At 40.4% G+C, this 21517-nt stretch overlaps 1 protein-coding gene across 1 annotated transcript in view; it reads right to left on the bottom strand.

Annotated features, from left to right (window-relative positions):
- LOC140727212 (uncharacterized) overlaps positions 1 to 21517 on the bottom strand; it is a 147016-nt gene that overhangs the window by 76273 nt on the left and 49226 nt on the right. The window contains exons 4-6 of the mRNA XM_073044477.1: positions 8577 to 8663; positions 7502 to 7576; positions 2688 to 2789 (exon numbers count right to left, since the gene is read on the bottom strand). Coding sequence (XP_072900578.1) covers positions 2688 to 2789; positions 7502 to 7576; positions 8577 to 8663 — 264 coding nt within the window. The remainder of the gene's footprint in view (positions 1 to 2687; positions 2790 to 7501; positions 7577 to 8576; positions 8664 to 21517) is intronic.

The following is a 21517-nucleotide window of genomic DNA, read 5'->3' as shown; positions in this document are numbered from 1 at the left end:
GGAAGAAGTTCAAGTGGATTAATGCTTCTGCTGGAAGGTCTTGGCTGGATCCCAGATAGTTGCAAGAGAAGAAGTGGGGATGGAAGATTGAATCAGGGAGCTGTGAAGGGAATGCTTGTTTTGAACTGCTAAAATAGGAGAGGGAAGGGGAACAGATGCTTGATGGTGAAATCTTACTGGGGCTGTTGGAAACTGCCAAGAATGACCTGTTAAATGTGGTGACTGTTGAGGATTACGATATCTCTGCTCTTTCCCCCTTTCTTCCTGGACAGAGTGAGGACAGATGTGCGGAGATAAATGAGATGTGGTTAAGGACTCTGTTCATAATTCAGGAAGAAAGAAAACTTGAGCGGTATCCGTGAGAAAAGTTCTTATCACTGGAGCAAATACAAAGGAGACAGGTTAACTGAGAAAATGAAATGGAGCCCTTACAGCGAGGCAGGGTGGGAGGAAATACAGTCAAAATTGCTGTGATGACTGGATTGGAGCATTAAATCAATACAGACCTGTTGGTGTTTGTTTATCTGGAACAGAGATCTTAACTGCACAAAATGTACTCTTTTCAGGATAAGAATTATTTTTGTTCAGTAAATACCATAAAACTTTGTTTACTCTAGGGCCAAATTAAATCCAGGACTAAGCAGCATTGTTTTTTTTTGTAACAGCACACCACTAGTGTATTTTGTTAGCAATGATGTGAGTTGTAAAATTGTAGTGAGTGTGTACCTTATATTTCAGATTCGTCCTACCTCTGGACACCTTTACCAAAACACTGAATTAGGGTATTGCCTCATATTCATCTTTTCTGTCTGCAATAATTAGAGGTCAGCTCATTTAAATTTTAACCAATTGAAGAGCAGGTCATTTTTATTTGCAAGTTGAACAAGTGGAAGTAGCTATTCAAAGACAAATCTTTACATTAATAAAACATTTCTTGAAGTCTTGGCACAGGATGTCCTCCAAGAAACTGGCCTTCTTAAAGCAAAGACTGCTCTTCATTGAAAACCAAGAGTCAGGCATGAATGGAACTGATACAAAGAGCAGCTTGTGGATGAGAAATAGGAGAATCCAAAGGGCAGGCACCTGAAGGACTCTGGAGGTAACAGCATGGGAAAATGCTACGAAGCCAGTGCAGATAATTCTCCAGCTATGACTGGATAGATAAAAGTATTTAAAGGAGGGAATCCCAACCTGTGGTCCGCTGACTGCTCAATGATATTGGTCCATGGCATAAAAAAGGTTGTGAACCCCTGATTTAAAGAATGGAGACGAGGACTCTTTTCTCAATGAAAGAAAAGTGGTTTTAACACAGTTACTTGTGAGCACTATTGTCTTCATCCCCCAGTTTATAAACCATAGATTTTCCAATGACACTTTGCTTTTACCATTGAGCTTTTCTTTATCCAAGCCAACAACCACCCTCTTATTTCAGTAACATCAGCTATGGGCAATATCCATTTCATTTTTATAATCCCTTTTCTCTGTTACTTCAAATAATTCAATTAGGTTAGTCAAATATAATCTGCCCTTAAGAAATTATGCTCATTCTCCTTAATTAATTTAACCCCTTTCAATATGCATGTTGATTTATGTTCCGATTGTTGGTTCAAAAGAATTATCTACTACTGATACTAAACGATAGTTATTTAAAAAAAGTTACATGTTCCACCTTCTAATTTTCTAGCCTCATCTTCATATCTACAAAACATTCATTTCTTTTGCCACCTCTACCTCTTTTAACAATCTGAGGCTCAGGCTATCTGGAGCCGGCAATATCTACTCCAGGCACATTTTTGCCCCATCCATCAAGTCTACCAGCTTTGTTGATATTAATATTCAACAGCTTTATACCATCATTTACTGAAGAAGATGAAAGTACTCATTACATGTAAGGGAATAGATGTAAAGAAAGATACACAGGGAAATTATTAGAGTTGGTTATATTTGTGACTGACATGACGGGATTATAGAATCCACATGGAATGGCAGAATCAATGTCACGTATACAGATGGAGCTGGGTTATATGCAGAAGGAAGGAGAAGGACTTCAGAGGAGAGAAGGATAGGATAATTGAACTTGAAGTTGAAATCAATGATGATAAGAATTGCTCAGCGCTTAGACTAATAGAAGAAAACAATGATGTTATTTGCATAAAATTATGTTGGCAATGGGAATGAGGATTTTAAATAATGATGAGATGCTTAAACAGTGGGGAAGATGTCTTAAGCTTGCAAGATGGGACTGGCAGAATTGCTGTTCTTTGTCAGGTAGTGGGATAAAGAGGGCAGCTCTAACATCCCATCTCACAAGCAAACTCCTAAAAGGAGGCCTACGCTTCCAACAACAATCTGCAGCCAAGCACTTTGTACACCTGATTCATACATTGGCAAGCGTGACCACATTAACAAAGATGAGGCCACTCTCTGGAGAGGCAGGTAGTGGGGGGGGGTCATTTCAAGTTATCTGAGAAGGAACCAAGAAAACAAAGGAATAGGAGGAGGTGGAGCAGGTGCATTTTTAGAGGCAACAAACTGAGATTAGCTCAAAGATTAGGACCTTAATTGCCTGGTCACATTTTCAGCAAATACATTTACATCAGTTGAAAGGAGTAAACACTAAGTAAAGTTGCATCCAGTTTTAAAACTTGCAGCTGGACCCTGATACTTTTCATAAAAGTTATACTCACTTGTTTAGTGAAGTATCTTGTTTTTCCTTGACGCAAATTAGATACTTTTCTTTGAATCACTTCCACTTTTCTGTCCAATCTTCGGATAGCAGAATATATAACCTGTGTAAATATAAAAAACAATCATAATAAAGAAGAAAGAAATTTTTATTTAGTCATTTCTTGGTTCTGATTTTCACACTTTGCTGCTTGGTTGCAAAACGTTAAGAAGAGTTATTTCCCAATCTAGTTCTTTACCTAAACACAGGATACCACCACCCACCCAGCTATGATCAACCCACCAAGAATGAAGCAAATGAACCAAGATTATATTTTTGTACGCTGGCTTCAGCTCCCATTTAGAATTGGATTTTCCAAGTTTTCAGTTGGCTGTGAGAAGAGATTGGAAATTAAATTATGAATTATAGAATCACCCCTAATAGTAGACTATGTTATGACAATGGAAGGTATGACATTGGATGGCAGAAAATGGGTGGTAGTGAACTAGTTTTTTCCCTTGATCATCAAATTACTGTAAGTGAAGCAAGTTACAAGTTTGAATAGGATGTTAAATACATTTTATAAAACTTACTGTTAACTTTGCAAATCAAAACTTTAGTGGTGCTGCACTGGCAGGTTTTCCAGAACTTTGGATCTTATTCCAGTTAATACTCCAAACAATTTTATTTTTTTAAGATGTAAAAAATTACTCAGTTACATAATAATTTTTCCAATAATGCCTGCAAATTTAAAAGGTATCATGGGAATCAGTTAAGTTTTCTATAGAACAGATGTTAGGAAAACAGAGCCACCAGTACTGCAGGATTTGCCAAGGAATCAACAAAATACTAACTGAATATAAACAATCTAAGACATTTTCCTGAACAACTAGATAGCCAATGCAAACATAATTTTGACATTTCTATTATTTCATCAATGACTTTAACATTTTAACTTTAAATTGTAACTATAGTGATAATATGTGTAGAAAATTGTTAGAGGCAATTATTGGGGTTTATTTACAAGAGAGTTCTTTTAACTACCCTAAGAATGATGCATTACTATTATCAGCTATGGAGAACCATTTTCTGAAAGTGCTTGCCTGAGCTTCGAGAGAAAAATAGATCAACTCCATTACAAGTATCCGAATGTTCCTATTCTTCTGCCAAATTTATTGTTAACCTTTGAAATAGATTCCATGAAAGAATGATGAAAATAAGTTTAATAATAATTTCTAAGTATTGTAGAGGGAAATTCTGCAAAATGGGAGAGAAGCAGAATTAAGTGAATACATTTTTGTTGAGTTATTAAATATTTCTGATAGATTTTCTGCAAATTGGATCAAAAAGCTCCATATCAATTACACAAGTTATATTGTTTGTACAATACAATTCAAGGGATCATATAGTAAAACAAGTTCAATTCCAATTCAGTTCATTGACATTCAACCATACACGTGTACGCTGCCAATGTTCCTCCAAACCAAGGTTCACAACAAAGTATATATCACTCACACACATAATACATAAAGTAATATTACTACAAGTAAATTAACAAATAATAAGGTGCCACTTATGACACAAGTTAAAAAGTAAGCAGAATAATGCTATTGGTGCTTCACAAGTAATGAGACCTGGGTAGTGGCAAGGAGCTCAGTAGTCTTACGGCCTGGGGGAAGAAGCTGTTTCCCATCCTAACAGTTCCTGTCCTAACACTATGATACCTCCTGCCTGATAAGAACATAAGAGATAGGAGCAGGACTAGGACATCTGGCCTGTCAAGCCTGCTTTGACATTCAATAAGATCATAGTTGATCTGACCATGGACTCATCTCCACCTACCTGCCGTTTCCCCATAGCCCTTAATTCCCTACTATGCAAAAATCTATCCAACCTTGTCTTAAATATAGTTACTCAGGTAGTCTCCACTGCTTCATTGGGCAGAGAATTCCACAGATTCACTACTCTTTGGGGAAAAGCAGTTCCTCCTCATCTCCGTCCTAAATTGACTTCCCTGAATCTTGAGGCTATGTCCCCTAGTTCTAGTCTCACCCACCAGTGGAAACAACTTTCTTGCCTCTACCTTATCTATCCCTTTCATAATTTTACATGTGCCTATAAGATCTCCTCTCATTCTTTTGAATTCCAGCGAGTAAAATCCCAGGCAACTCAATCTCTCCTCATAGTCTAACCCCCTCATCTCTGGAATCAACCTGGCGAACCTCCTCTGCACCGCCTCCAAAGCCAGTAAAACCTGCCTCAAGTAAGGAGACCAGAACCACACACAGTACTCCAGATGTGGTCTCACCAGTTCCCTGTACAGTTGCAGCATAACCTCCCTGCTCTTCAATGCAATTCCTCTAGCAATGAAGGCCAACATTCCATTTGCCTTCTTGATAGCCTGCTGCACCTGCAAACCAACCTTTTGTGATTCAAGTCCCTCTGCACATCAGCATGCTGCAGTTTTTTACCATTTTAATAATAATCTGCTCTTTCATTTTTCTTTCCAAAGTGGATGACCTCACATTTACCAATATTGTACTCTATCTACCAGACCCCTGCCCACTCACTTAACCCATCTATATCTCTCTGTAGAATCTCCATATCCTCTGCACAATTTGCTTGTTCACTCAATTTAGTGTCATCAGCAAACTTAGATACACTACACTTGATCCCCTCTTCCAGATCATTAATGAACATTTGCAGGCCCAGCACTGATCCCTATGGCACACTGCTCATCACTGATTGCCAAATAGAGAAATAGCTTGTATCCTAACTCTCTGCTTTGTATTGGTTAACCAATCCTCTATCCATGCTAATACATCACCCCTAACTCTATGCATCCTTACCTTATAAATACGTCTTTGATGTGGCACCTTATTGAATGCTTTCTGGAAATCCAAGTAAATAATATCCATCTGTTCCCCTCTACCCACTGCGCTTGTTATATCCTCAAAGAACTCCAGTAAGCTTGCCAAACATGATCTGCCTTTGCTGAATCCATACTGCATCTGCCTGATGGATCCATTTCTTCCCAGATGCCTCACTATTTCTTCTTTAATGATAGCTACAAGCATTTTCCCAACTACAGATGTTAAACGAACTGACCTATAGTTACCTGCCTTTTGCCTACATCCTATTTTGAACAGTGGCGAAACATTTGCCTTCTTCCATTCTGTTGGGACCTGCCCAGAGTCCAGAGAATTTTGGTAAATTATAACCAAAGGCTCAACTGTAACCTCCGCCATTTCTTTCAGTACACTGGGATGCATAGTAGGGGATCAAAGAGATTGTTGGACAGACCATTGACAATACTAAGGGAGTACACAGTGTTCCCGATAAATATCTCTGATAGATGGTACAGAGACCCCAGTGACCCTCTCAGCAGTCCTCACAATCTTCCATTGCGACTTGTGATCAGATGCCTTGCAATTCCCATACCAGACAGAGATGCAGCTGGAATTCAGAAGAATGAGAGGGGATCTTATAGAAACAAATGAAATTTATGAAATTGATAGATAAGACAGACGTAGGAAAGTTGTTTCCACTGGTAAGTGAGACAAGAGCTAGGGGGTCAAGATTTAGGGGAATGCATTTAGGATGGAGATGAGGAGAAACTATTTTTCCGCTGACAGTAGTGAATCTGAGGAATTCTCTATCCAGAGAAGCAGTAGAGGCTACCTCATTAAAAATATTTAAGACACAGTTAGATAGATTTTTGCACAGTAGGGAATTAAGGGTTATGGGGAAAAGGCAGGTAGGTGAGGCTGAGTCCTTGGCCAGATCAGCAATGATCTTACTGAATAGCGGAGCAGGCTCAATGGGACAGATGGCCTACACCTGGTCCTGCTCCTGGTAACAGCTGTTAACCAACCTCAGGGTCCTGCTGATGTTCACCACCTGGTTGAGAGAGGCGGGGTGGGGGGGGGGGGAGAACAGGGTGCATATGAAGGGGGTGCGTGTGAAGGGCAGAGTGTGTAGGAGAGAGGGGGTGAGAGAGAGTGGGAAATAGTCCCACAGAAGCAGAGAGGCAGCAAGGGAATCTAAACGATTCCAATAGGAACAGAAGTAATTGGAACATTCTACATTAACAGAGATGAGATGCAGAAAGGGAAAACAGTTATATGTAAACATCAGCAAAGATTAATAAGTCTGCATAAATAACCCAACTGCAAATTCTGATTCAACAAACTTTGCATTGCTCTTTAATGATGTACACAGCTGGCTTATTGGCAGACCACATTTCTCCTCCATTATTAGCATCCTAAGATTCCAACACGAGTATAAATTACAGTGGTGTAATGGGCAAACCAGAAGTCAATATTCAGCCACTGTATTATCCAAACATTTGTTTTGTGATGTAAACTGCACTGAACAAATGTCTTGTCATGCAAAGTGTAACTATTTTGAAAATAAAATATCAAATCCCAAAAGAGAGAAATGTGTTTATATGTACTTCATGGGATATAAATTAACTGAATCAGCCAAGAACAAACTGAAGCTAGCTAGCTCTCACACGCAAACAGAGCTTAAGTGAAGAAAATATGTTTTACAAAGACAAACTCCAGTCTCACATCATTGACACTGGTTTTGAATTGTCCCACAAGCACTCTGCCCCTTTTGTACTGTGGTGAAAGTTTCGTAAGTTGAAGAGTAAGGATGTACAGTAGTAGGTACACATTGCAGAAGGCAGCTGCTTTAAGAATGCATTTGGTCAAGTGTTCATCATGCACAGGACATACAGGGAAACAAAACATTAACTTTTAATTATTTAAAACATCCAGTTCAGGGCTATTAACAAAGTTGAGAGAGTTGAGGCCCTTTATGCCTCCTTACCTGACAATAGTTGATAACTTCCATCAGTGAGGTTTGCTGACCTAAATTTTCAGAACTATCTGACAAGTCGCTAACCTGATTAATTAAAGAAAAACTGTATTAGTATTTTGCTTACCTAATTTTTCTCTGTATACATTTAAATTGATGAAACACCACACTCTAAACATAAAACCCCAACACCAGAAATTCTAGCTTTGAAAAGCCAAGTGCACCTCCTTCTAAGGAGAATCAAATGCTAGTTCTCAAAATTACCTGAGCTCTCTCTTGGAATACAGTTTCCCATTCAAAGAGTAAGGATTTGGGCTTGTAAATTGCCACGTGCATCTTTTACGGAAGCTCCAGTCCTATGTCAAGAGGAACTCACATCTGAAAGTATCTTGGACAACATGGGTGAAGGGAGAGACCAGGAAGTGGGTAGAGGACAAAAACAGAGTGGAGCATGAAGATCTGGAGGGAGCAATTGATATCAAGGTTTAGGGAAGTGGCAACGATGATCAAGTTGTGGACTGGGGTTTAATGATTATAGTCCACAGCAACCTCTTCAGGGACCACCTGAAAGGCCACAGCTGAGTTACATTATTATATGGGGAAGCAAACCATATTTTGCATAGTGTAAGTAAGCAAAGATCGATTTCAGGTGCACACCCTTATGTCTTATGTTTTAGTTTGTGTAGCACAAAAAAAGATGAAGGACCGTCATATATTTCTATGAAATCTTACTTTCAACCTCAGTGGAGAAACCTTGCTTGCAGTTAGCCTATCTACACCTCTCACAATTTACATCACTCATACCTTCAACTGTCCCTTTAAATTTAAGAGAGCGATTTATACTTTCATGAATGGTGAGATCCACTTGCAAGGTCAACATTTACTACCTATCTGCAGTTGGTCACACATACTATGTTTTTAATGTCTCAGCATTTCTAATGCAGAAGATATTCCAAGCCATTTAATAGTTTAAGTAAAAAATTACAAGTAAGATCATTCTAAGAACAGATATTGAGGCACAGAAGGTGGTTTGGGAGAAGCAACTAAAAGCGTGGCAATAAAAATTATTACACAGATTCCTACTTACATTATCTGGCATTGCATCAGATTCCTCATCATAGTACTCTTCATAATCTTCATCATCTGATAGTCTCCTTAATGCAGGTGACCTCACCTGGATAAACAAAAATATAAGTAACATACCGAAATACTTTAAGCACTGAATTACGTGTGAGGAGATTGTGTTACTTAACACTGTAATTTCTGAAGGTAGAACTGTAATGATTCTGCAAGCTTATTATCTGCATGACATGTCAAGTAACAATTGCTACACAGTCAGTAAAGCATACTGATTATTTTTGTAAAGTTGCAAAAAGTGTACTGCTTAACAGAATTTCTATGCACCATATGTCAAAAAGAGCTAAGTTATATGTCAAAATACAAAGCTGCCAATTTTTTCCCCCATTCAGGAGACTCGGTGAATCTGATCATTTAATTTTCGCCATTAAAAACTTTTCTAGAACAGCAGTTGAGATGCATAAACCAAAGATCAGTAATCAAAGAGATGGAGTGGGAAATTATCCATCACAGTGTACTTATTGTAATACCTCTCGCAAGTATCTTTATGACCTCTCTGGTCAGATTTTCTTGTCCATTGTTGGAGGTGAAGGATGGATCTCACATGCCCAAGATCAAGACCAAGTCCAAGTAAATGGCGAGATTTGATCAGTTTCATAGCATTTCACATTCCAATCACTGTATCACAGTCCCGTTACTGTATGGACACATTGAAGGATTTTGGACAATAATTACTGCTTTCAAGGACTGAAACAGTTGGTTCGTAATCTCTTCTTGGCAGCCTGAGAGTAATGATTACTTCAGATTTTAGGACAATAGTGGAAAACTGTTATTTCAGCAAACACACAAAGTGCTGGAAGAACTGAGCAAGTCGGGCAGTCCCCTATGGAGGGGAATAAACAGATGACATTTTGGGCTGAGATCCTTCGGCAGCACTGGAAAGGAAGGGGCTACCCAGTTCATGAGGGGTTACCTTGTTGAGCACCTTTTCTATTTCCACCACAAAAGGCAGGATATCCCAGTGGCCACTCATTTCAATGCTACTTCCCATTCTGACATGTTGGTCCATGGCCTCCTCTATTGCCACATTGAGGGTACACTCACGCTGGAGAAGTAACTCCGCATTTTTCATCTGGTTAGCCTCCAGCCTGATGGCACAAACATCGATTTCCCATTTTCAATCTTTTTTTATTGATTTTTTTTAAAAAAGTGAATAGATACAAATCAGAGGAGAAGTTTCACTAGGAAAGACACAAGCAATCTCCCAGATGTATGGATGGGCCAAGGACATAGGGTAACAGAGGAAATGAAACAGATTGACATTAGGAAGGAAACAGTGATGAGTAGACTGATGGGACTGAAGGCTAACAAATCCCCAGGTCCAGATGGTCTGCATCATAGGGTACAAAAGGAGGTGGCTCTGGAAATTGCGGATGCATTGGTAATCATTTTCCAATGTTCCTTAGATTCAGGATCAGTTCCTGAGGATTGGAGAATGGCTAATGTTATCCCACTTTTTAAGAAAGGAGGGAGGGAGAGAGAAAACAGAGAACTATCGTCCTGTCAGCCTAACATCAGTAGTGGGGAAGATGCTAGAGTCCATTATTAAAGATGAAATAGTGGCATATCTAGATAGCAGTGATAGGATTGGGCCGAGCCAGCATGGATTTACCAAGGGCAAATCATGCTTGACTAATCTATTGGAGTTTTTTGAGGATGTAACCAGGAAGTTAGACAAGGGAGATCCAGTGGATGTAGTGTACCTCGATTTTCAGAAGGCATTTGATAAGGTCCCACATAGGAGATTGGTGGGTAAAATCAGAGCTCATGGCATTGGGGGGGAAGATATTGACATGGATAGAAACCTGGTTGGCAGATAGAAAGCAAAGGGTAGCGGTGAATGGGTGTTTCTCGGAATGGCAGGTGGTAACTAGTGGGGTGCCACAGGGCTCGGTATTGGGACCACAGCTGTTTATGATTTACATCAACGATTTAGATGAAGGCATTGAGAATAACATCAGCAAGTTTGCTGATGATACTAAGCTGGGTGGCAGTGTGACGTGATGAGGATGTTAGGAGAATTCAGGGTGACTTGGATAGGCTGGGTGAGTGGGCAGATACTTGGCAGATGACGTTTGATGTGAATAAGTGTGAGGTTATCCACTTTGGGAGTAAGAACAGGAAGGCAGATTATTATCTGAACGGTGTAGAGTTAGGTAAGGGAGAAATACAAAGAGATCTAGGAGTCCTTGTTCATCAGTCACTGAAGGTGAATGAGCAAGTGCAGCAGGCAGTGAAGAAGGCTAATGGAATGTTGGCCTTTATTACAAAGGGAATTGAGTACAAGAGCAAGGAAATCCTCTTGCATTTGTACAGAGCCCTGGTGAGACCACACCTGGAGTATTGTGTACAGTTTTGGTCTCCAGGGTTAAGGAAGGACATCCTGGCTGTAGAGGAAGTGCAGCGTAGATTCACGAGGTTAATTCCTGGGATGTCTGGACTGTCTTACGCAGAGAGGTTAGAGAGACTGGGCTTGTACACGCTGGAATTAAGGAGATTGAGAGGGGATCTGATTGAAACATATAAGATTATTAAGGGATTGGACAAGATAGAGGCAGGAAATATGTTCCAGATGCTGGGAGAGTCCAGTACCAGAGGGCATGGTTTGAGAATAAGGGGTAGGTCATTTAGGACAGAGTTAAGGAAAAACTTCTTCTCCCAGAGAGTTGTGGAGGTCTGGAATGCACTGCCTCGGAAGGTAGTGGAGGCCAATTCTCTGGATGCTTTCAAGAAGGAGCTAGATAGGTATCTTATGGATAGGGGAATCAAGGGATATGGAGACAAGGCAGGAACCGGATATTGATAGTAGATGATCAGCCATGATCTCAGAATGGTGGTGCAGGCTCAAAGGGCCGAATGGTCTACTTCTGCACCTATTGTCTATATAAGTTACATCAAATACATAAAGCAATAAACGTACAAACAACAAAAGGGATGTATACTGTCCCTTTCATGTAAACGTAATATTAGACTATTGTGTATAAACAAAGAACCACAACTCCTCTTGGCAATTCATACAAAAAAAAAGACTGGAAATTTTTTACAATAAAGAGGACTGGTGCTACCAAACTTCAGATTTTATTATTGGGCAATTAATATTTGTTATATCTCCTTTTGGATTCACGGTATAGATAACCAGGACTGTCCTTCATGGTTACATTTGGAGGAAAATTTGGCAAGGGGGCTTTCTTTGGCTTCTTTACTGGGAGCTCCTCTTCCTTTTTTGTTCTCCAGGATAGGTAGACAAGGTCTTAGTCCTATTGTTAAAAATACTTTAAAAATTTGGTTTCAGTTTCGCAAATTTTTTGATTTAAATACCTTTGTACTCTCTAAACTAATTAGTTTAGTCCCACTAAACTAATCTAAAACAAAAAAAAGGGACTGGGCAGTCCACTTGAGGATAAAATTACAAAAGAAAAAAGAAAACATCCTTCTGGTCAGCTCTGAATCTTTGCGGAGAAAGAGGGAAAAAAAGAGAGAAAAAAAGAAAAAAAATTTACCTAAAAAAAAAGAAAAAAATTAGATCATATGAAAATATTGAGTAAAAGGTCGCCAGGTTTGCTCAAATTTAAAAAATGTATCAAACGTCCGACTTCTAATTTTCTCCAAACTTAAACAGGACATAATAGAGGAGAGCCAAAGAAAAACAGAAGGTGGATTAGAATCTTTCCAGTATAACTCCTAACCAATAAAGTTGAAAAGGCCATCACATGTTGAGCGGAAACAGGAACACTTGGAATAATCCCAATGATTGCCGTAAGTGAATTAGGTTGTAAGTCCACACCTATGACTTTTGGTAACGTTCTAAAAACATCTCTCAAAAAATTATTTAACTTTGTACAGGACCAAAACATATGAGTTAGAGTAGCCACTTCAGTGTTACATCTATCACAGGTGGGGCTTATATTAGAAAAAAATATGCGCTAGTTTATCTTTTGACATATGCGCCCTGTGCACTACCTTAAACTGAATTAGGGAGTGACGTGCGCAGATAGATGAATTATTAACTAAATAATAAATTTTATTCTATTGATCATCTGAAAGTGAATCCTGAAGTTCCATTTCCCAAGCATGTTTAACCTTATCATTAGGCATCATACGTGCATTCATTAATTGGTTATATATAATGGCTATCAATCGTTTTTGAAATGGTTTAAGCTGAAAAATAGCATGTATCATATTTGGTAAATGAACAAATGGATAATTCGGTAAAAAAATCACGTAAAAAATTCCTAACTTGTAAATATCTAAAAACAATGTGCATTAGATATATCATATTTATCCACTAGCTGCAAAAAAGACATTAAACAGTCCTCTAAAAACAAATCTAAAAGTTTTTATTACCTTAGTTTTCCATATTAAAAAAGCCTTATCCAGAGTTGATGGTTTAAAGAAAAAGTTAAAATGGATATTACTAGAGAGTACAAAGTTATTTAAATCAAAAAATTTGCGAAACTGAAACCAAATTTTTAAAGTATTTTTAACAATAGGACTAAGACCTTGTCTACCTATCCTGGAGAATGAAAAAGGAAGAGGAGCTCCCAGTAAAGAAGCCAAAGAAAACCCCCTTACCAAATGTTCCTCCAAATGTAACCATGAAGGACAGTCCTGGTTATCTATACCGTGAATCCAAAAGGAGATATAACAAATATTAATTGCCCAATAATAAAATCTGAAGTTTGGTAGCACCAGTCCTCTATTTTTTTTGACTTTTGCAATAAAGATTTGTTCACTCTGGAGCTTTTATTATTCCAAATGTACGACAGGATCATGGAATCTATTCTATCAAAAAACATTTTCGGGCAAAGGATGGAACCGCTTGAAATGTATATAAAAATTTCAGTAAAATTACCATTTTTATAGCATTTATTCGACCAATTAATGACATCGGCATAGGCGACCATTTGAAAATGTCTGCTGTGTATATTTAATTAGAGGAAGGAAATTATACTTATATAGGTCTTTAAAATTTTTAGTAATTTTAATGCCAAGATAACGATTACTCTGACTTCCAGTAATACCTCCACCCTTCCTCTTCTTCCATTCCCCTTTCTGGTTCTCCTCTCACCTTTTCTATTCTCCTCACCTGCCATCAACTCCCTTTAGTGCCCCACCTCCTTTCCTTTCTTCCATGGTCCACATGGACCTCTCCTATCAGATTACTTCTTCTTCAGCTCTTTACCTCTTCCACCTATCACTTTCCAGCTTCTTAATACAACCCCCTTTTCCCATCCACCCACTACCCACTCACCTGGGTTTCACCCTTCACCTAATAGTTTATCCTCCTTCCCCTTCCTCCATCTTCTTGTTTTGGCTTCTGCCTCCCCCTTCCTTTCCAGTCCTGATGAAGGGTCTTGGCCCAAAATTCCAATGATTTATTCTCCTCTATAAATGCTTCCTGACTCCTCCAGCACTTTGTATGTATTGCTCAAAATTTCCAGCATCTGCAAAAGCTCTTGTGTTTGTTATTTCAGCAAGGCTTGCAAAACTGTCACCAACTTATACCTTCTCAATCTTAGTTAAATACAGCTCTGGAAAAAATACTGCCATATTATACTGAAAGCATTGAATACCAGTCAAGAATAGCCCCAGAGCTTGTAATGGATGTGCAGTATTGGCACATTTTAATTCTAGTCAGTAAACATAGTATGTTATGAAATCTCCATTTTCACAAATTACACACAAAATTATGCAATACAACATTTAGTTATGTAACAAAAATGACAAATAAAGTCATAGAATGTTACAGCACAGAATTAGGCCCTTCAGCTAATCTAGTCTGTGCCTAAATGTTATTCTGCATAATCCTATTTACCTACACCACAGCCCTCAAAATCTCTCCCATCCATATAGTTACCCAAATTTCTCTTAAATGTTGCTATTAACCCTGCATACAAACTTCCACTGGCAACTCGTTCCACACCTGCACCTCTCTTATGAGTGAAGTAGCTCCCCCCTCAGGTTCCCCTTAAATATTTCAACTTCCACCCTTAACCTATCACCTCTAGTTTTAGTCTCACCCAACATCGGTAGAAAAAGCTTGCTTGTATTTGCCCTATCCACACCTCTCACAGTTTTGTATACCACTAGCAAATCTCTCCTCATTGACCTACACTCCAGGGAATGAAGTCCTAACCTGTTCAATTTTTCCCTGTAGCTCAGGTCCTCAAGTCCCACCAACAACCTTGTAAATTTTCTCTATATATTCTTTCAATGTTATTGATGCCTTTCCTGTATGTAAGTGACTAGAACTGCACACAATGCTCCAAATTTGGGCTTACCAAAGTCTTATTGAACTTCAGCATAACATCTCAACTCCTGAACTCTGCACTTTCTACCTAAGTTTTGACAATTAATTATTACGACAGAGTTAGCACCATCTAATTCACATTGATCTCCCATGATATTGCTCAGAGGAGGAAGTCCTACTTAAGGCTTAGAATAAACAGCAGTCACTAAACCAGGGTACAATTTCATTACATCAGATCCTGTATGGAACGATAGAGATAGGTAGGAAGACAGCAAGAAAGCAATTTCAAAAAGCATCACATGTACAAAACCTAAAGACTTTAATATAGATAAATTAAAAGTGCCAGAACAAATTACCATCAAGAGAAAAAGCACACTCGTAGGAATGCTCCAAACACATATCCCTTCACCACAATGGTTATTTTCCAAATTTCTCCAAATTCTTCTTCCTCTCCATCTCCAAAACCTTTCTTAAAACCTGCCTTTAAGATGCAAAGAGGGGCAGCACATTTCTGCATCCTAAATATAACACCTCATCCACTCCCAATCTTAGAGGAATGGAAACAGATGGACGGAATTTCCTTGCCAGTCATGTTTCTTGCTACTAAGCAACCTGGAAAGTAGGAAGAATCCAGCAGTACTGTATCACAGTCCAATGTCTATTATATTGAGCTGAGTGGCCCAATGCATTGCAGGCTTTTGGAGAGTGGGAAAGAAATGTAAAAAGATCTGGGCAATACACACAAAATGCTGGAAGAACTCAGCAGGCCAGGCAGCATCTATTGAAAAGAGCACAGTCGACGTTTCGGACAGAGACCCTTCATCAGGACTATCTGGCACATTTTTCTAAAATATAATAATACTGACAGTTTAAGTGGGTGTGGTACCGATAAATTTTTTCTGCTCATTTTCAATCAGTAGAATACACACACATGATGACCAGTTCAACTTGATAGAAGACCCATGGCAGATCTCCAAACATCACAGTAGGCTGGCTGATGACAAGTCACCCATTGAAAGGAATGAGAAAAGAAAATCATCCCAAAGTATTTCATAAACAAAGTTCTGTGCATGCCAAAACCCCATAAACATACAATGGCTAGAGAAAACTTGCTTTATCTTAAAGTGATGTGGCAGTTGGACAAATCCGGGTCTGGGTGCCAGGATGAACTTTGCTGCTGCTTGTGTAGTGGCACAACAGGTTTTCCCACTAAAGGGGCAGAATCATATCTGCACTTATGGCAGAATGACAGGACCATTTCCAGAGATTCAGAACTTCTTCCCTTTATACAATGCAAGAAAACGCCAACACAAATTGGTCCTAATTGGATTCATGTTTGAAAATGTTTAAACTAATTATCTTTTGGCCAGCTACATGAACTCATCAACTCATCAGCAGCTGGATATCTCTTTTATCTCCAATTGTTTGCTCCAGTAAACAGAAATGCCCAATGAATTCTGAGTTGCAAAAAAAACCAAAGTCATCATTCAGGTCAGCCAAAATATAAAGATTGCAAACACAAAATAATAAAATGCCATCAACAAGCAGTTTATTAAGCAATAATTGAATAATCCAGGTTATTACTTCAAGTCCCTGGCTAAGGTAGCCTTTATCTTCCTCTTATTGTAGTGTTGTAGCGGTGGAGGTCCTGGAGCTGCAAACCGGAGACTGCAGGTCTGTAACTAGGGATCTCCTCGTCTGCCTGCTGCGCCTCTGCCAGCGCCTCAAAGTCTACCTCTTGGGAAAGGGCATGAATGTTAGGGCGAGACAGCGCGTCCGCCACAACATTGTCCTTACCCGAGACGTGCCGGACATCCGTCGTGTATTCAGAGAGGTAGGACAGATGGCGCTGCTGGCGGGACGACCAGGGATCGGACACCTTTGTGAATGTAAAGGTAAGCAGCTTGCTACACAGACTCCTCACGACACTCCTATACCAGGCGTCTCGCACACGCATATACCAGGCGCCTCGCACACGCATGAGGGATCACTGACGCCTAGTGGGCTGACACCTCCAGTTAGGCCGGAACCAGCACAACCACCGTCTCCGGTGCAATCACCACCGGCACCTGTGGAATCACAGCCGATGCTACGTAGATCGCAGCGACAGATTTGACCACCTGATAGACTTAACCTGTAAATATACTTGTAAGAAACTTCGCCCCATGGGGACTCTCTTTTAAAACAAAGGGGGGGGGGGGGTGAATGTGGTGAACTACATATACTTGTCTGGACATGCCCCCCTGCTGACTGCTCCTGTGGCCCCTCCCACTGACCGTGGCTCCTCCCACAGACCCTGGTATAAAGGAAGTGGGTCGCCACAGTGTAATCATCTTTGTGGCCAGTTAGTGTCAGAAATAAAAAGTTCTAGTAACAAATACCACCTGCTTAAGAGCTGGAAGAGTGTAAAATTTGATAAGATACAGAAATCTACAGAACAGATCCATAAAGAACTGATCCAAGTCAAACACCATCTGCTTCTGGCACCTAATTTTAAAATCAGCCATAGCCGCTAATAAAGTTCAGCAAAAAATAAAGACTTCAAGAATATCAAAAATACTGCCATCTACAATTACAAACACTGAACCAGACAACCAGCCAAGTTCTGTGATCCTTGGAAAGGGAAATAAATCTTTAATTCTCAAAGGGGAAAAATCATAACTCAGATTTCCAAAGAAAAATCACATCCACAAATTAAAGGGATGTTACCAGGACTTGAGGGACTGAATTATAGGGGATGGTTAGACAGGCAGGGGCTTTACTTCTAGGAGCATGGGAGACTGATGGGTGATCTCTGATATACAAATCATAGGTGCATAGATGGAGTGAATGGTCTTTTTGACAGGGTTGTGGAAAACTAGAGGACATAATTTGAAGATTAGAGGTGAAAGGTTTAATAAGAATCCAAGGGGTAACTTCTTTTTTAAAAGTAGTAGATATATGGAACAATCTGCAAAGGAAGTGGTTGAGGCAGGTATATCACAAACATTTAATATGCATCTGTACATTTACATGAATAACAAGAATTTAGAATGTATATCGGCCAAGTGCTGGGAATTTGACCGTCCGAATGAAGGTATTAGGAATGGAGGTCAATCACTTTGCCACAGATACAGAGGGGAAATCCAAGGCCAAAACCAACAATGAGTTTGTGAACCTTCCTGTTAAATGGATAAAAGATTCCACAGGGGAATAGGTGCAAAGTATGGAGAAAATGCATTATATGAAGAGAAATCAACTTCAAGATGTGGAAAGCAATCGTTAAATAGTTAAGTTGCACCAAACAAAATAAATTCTGCATTAGTGCTCCCTATAATTGAATTTCTGTTCCAGTAATGTTGGAAGTGCACAGGGATAATAGTTGACTTAATATTCATGAGCAACCTGAGCTGAGATTTACCTGCATGTCACCTACAAGCACTGGGAAGGAGGACATTTGCCCAAGTCAGATGCTTCTAATATTACACCTGGAAACCTTGGCTATCAGCAGATGCATAATATCATACAGCTTTACAGCACAGGCGCCCTTCAGCCATACTGTCATGCTGAACTAATTGAACTCAAGATACCTAATCCTTTGTCCGCACATGGTCCATATCCCACCTCCTGATCCTCTGCATATACATGTGCCTCTCTAAGAGCCTCTTAAATGCCTTTTTTGTATCTGCCTCCACCACTAACCTGGGAGTACATCACCGGTATCCTGCAATGTAACTGCTGGAAAAGCGCTTGCCCCAACATCTCCTTTGAAATTTCCACTTTCCATCTTAAATGCATGCTTTTGAATACTAGGCATGTTGAGCCTGGGAAAAAGATTCTGGCCATCTACTCTTATGTCTCTCATAACTTTATATTCCGTCAATCCCATCTCAGTCTCCATTGCTCCAGATAAAACCAGTCTAACCCCTTACAGCTCATGCCCTCTAATCCAGGCAGCACACTAATAAACATTATCTGAACTCTTTCCATAACCCTCACATCCTTCCTATAATGTCAAGATATCAGATTGTATATACTTACTACCAAGACTCACTCCACCAATACTGCCATCCCAAACACAGCTCAGAAAAGTTGCCAGCTCTGATCTCACTCTTTCTCAGCATTTTCTACCGAAAATGCAGATGAAGTTACATGTCATTTGAGTAATATTGATTTATGCTACATGCTTCAGCCCTGCATAATATAACAAAATTACCTGGACCTGATAAAGTCAACAACTTGTGACATCCAAGAAACTACAGATTGAGCTCAAAAGATCACAATCTTGTAATACTGATCTTGAATGAAAGCTGTTGAATTGAGTGAGGAAACCAAACACACCACCAATGAGAACAGAGTGTTACTTCAGTGGTTGGTAAGTTGATGGAGAAGATCCTGAGAGGCAGGATTTATGAACATTTGGAGAGGTATAATACGATTAGGAATAGTCAGCATGGCTTTGTCAAAGGCAAGTCGTGCCTTATGAACCTGATTGAATTTTTTGAGGATGTGACTAAACACGTTAATGAAGGTAGAGCAGTAGATGTAGTGTACAGTTGGCCCTCCTTATCCACGGGGGATTGGTTCCGGGATCCCCCGCGGATACCAAAAAACGCGGATGCTCAAGTCCCTTATTTAACCTGTCTCAGTGCGGTGGACTTTAGGACTTGGTGGAGCTCAGGACTCGCTGCCCACTGCTGCTGCTGTTTCTGTTCTGTTGACGGAAAGCAATCATGATTGAAAATAAAGTGGAAATAGTAAAGTGATCGGAAAGAGGTGAAACGCCATCAGTCATTTGAAAAGCATTAGACTACAGTTGGTCAACAATCAGAACAATTTTAAAGGATAAAGTGAGAATAATGGACCTTGTGAAAGGCTCTGCCCCGATGAAAGCTACTAAGCTACTTATTACTAAGCAACGCAGTGGTTTAATTATTGAAATACATACATTTCTTAAATGTTTTATATGCATAGAAAGGTAAAATATATACTGTATACTAAGACAAACGTTTGACTAAAAAGTCTGTACGTGCTCAAACAACGAGTGCTGGAGAGAGAACTTCTGTTTTTTTTTCTGATCCCGATCTGCAGTAACCTACACACATCCTCTCATATACTTTAAATGAGTGGTCACCAACCTTTTTAAGCCCAAGATCCCCTACCTCAGCCTCAGTGAAAGGCAAGATCGACCCTACTAAATTGGTTAGTCACATGCATGTGCACTGGGCAGAAAAGACCAGAAGTAAAACCCCGCAACTCGGAAGTAGAAATAATGTATGTACACCAGGGGTCACCACCCTTTTTTGCACCACTGACTGGTTTAATATTGACAATATTCTTGCAGACTGGCCGTTGGTGGGGGGGGGGGGGGGGGGGGGGGGGAGGGAGGGGGTGTGGTGTTAATCACAACCGGAATACAGCGATACTCAAAGCAGGTTCCTTATGTCCAGTCTATTCCGCAATTTAGTTTACGTGGCTCTCAGCATTTAGCTTCTGTCCCACTTGCTCACGTTTTTTACGCTTAAAAAACTCAACGGATTTGTCTTTAAGTGCGGGGAGCTTGGACTCAAGGTACCGAAGCAGTTTTGAGTGATTCTTTGCCTCATTAGACAGTCTCCTGGCCCAAACTCCAGCCTCCTGCCCGCCGGCTGCCAGACTTCTTGGCCAGGTGCGGCTGGTCATGGGTGGGGTGAGAGGACAAGGTCAGGGCCGGAGGTCTTCGTACCGGGGCCTCGGCAGTCGCAGTCCGGAGAGCGAGGAGGAGTGCGATAGGGTGCACGCCCGCCACCCCCCTCCCCGTAGGGTCTATCGGCCGACAAAAGTTTGGCTCGAGGGATGACTTTCAGTAGATCGCAGCGAGGTAGCTGTTCTGTTACTTACAAAACGCTGAGCCCGAATTAGGTCGTCTGCGAATATTTTATCACTTGATTCCCCAAGAACATTCAGTGTGCTAACCAGGTTTACAGGCAGTGCTCATCTGTCCGTGCGAGGCGGCCGGTTACCCGAGGCCAGCCAGTGATCCCTAGAGCAAGGGTATCACTGCATTTTAGGCGACTGATGAACTCGCGTGCGTTCAAGTTCAACTGTGGAAAGCGGCCAGTGAGTGAGTGGGCCAGTGAAGGAGTGGAGATTTGAGGCTTTGACTCGAGAGATTCTGGCAGTTTTGGCAGTTGGACTGTGCAATCAAGTCAATCAAGATTTGAATAGCTCAGCAGAAAGCCGTTTATTAGACAATCAAGATTTGAATAGCTCAGACTCAGCAGAAAGCAGCTGATTGGGCAATCGAGGCTTCGACGAGAAGAGGCTGAGGACGAGCTTCACGCCAAGTGAGGTAAGGCCGGGTAAGTTCCTTTCGAAGGAGAAAGTTTCAAAAGTTGAGGCAAGTATTGGGTAGGTCATGGCAGCTGAGATCGGCCCCGTGGTTTGTTCATCCTGCAGCATGTGGGAAATCAGGGTTACTTCCAGTGTCCCTGATGACTATGTGTGCCGGAAGTGTGTCCAACTGCAGCTTCTGGCAGACCGCATTGAGCGTCTGGAGCTGCGATTGGATTCATACTGGAGCATCCGCGATGCTGAGAAAGTCGTGACTAGCACGTTCAGTGAGTTGGCCACACCGCAGGTAAAGGCTACACAGGCAGAAAGGGAAGGGGTGGCCACTAGAC

The sequence above is a fragment of the Hemitrygon akajei genome, chromosome 5, assembly GCF_048418815.1.
Source record: "Hemitrygon akajei chromosome 5, sHemAka1.3, whole genome shotgun sequence".
Classification (NCBI taxonomy): Eukaryota; Metazoa; Chordata; class Chondrichthyes; order Myliobatiformes; family Dasyatidae; genus Hemitrygon; species Hemitrygon akajei.
This window is presented reverse-complemented; position numbering and strand designations above follow the sequence as displayed.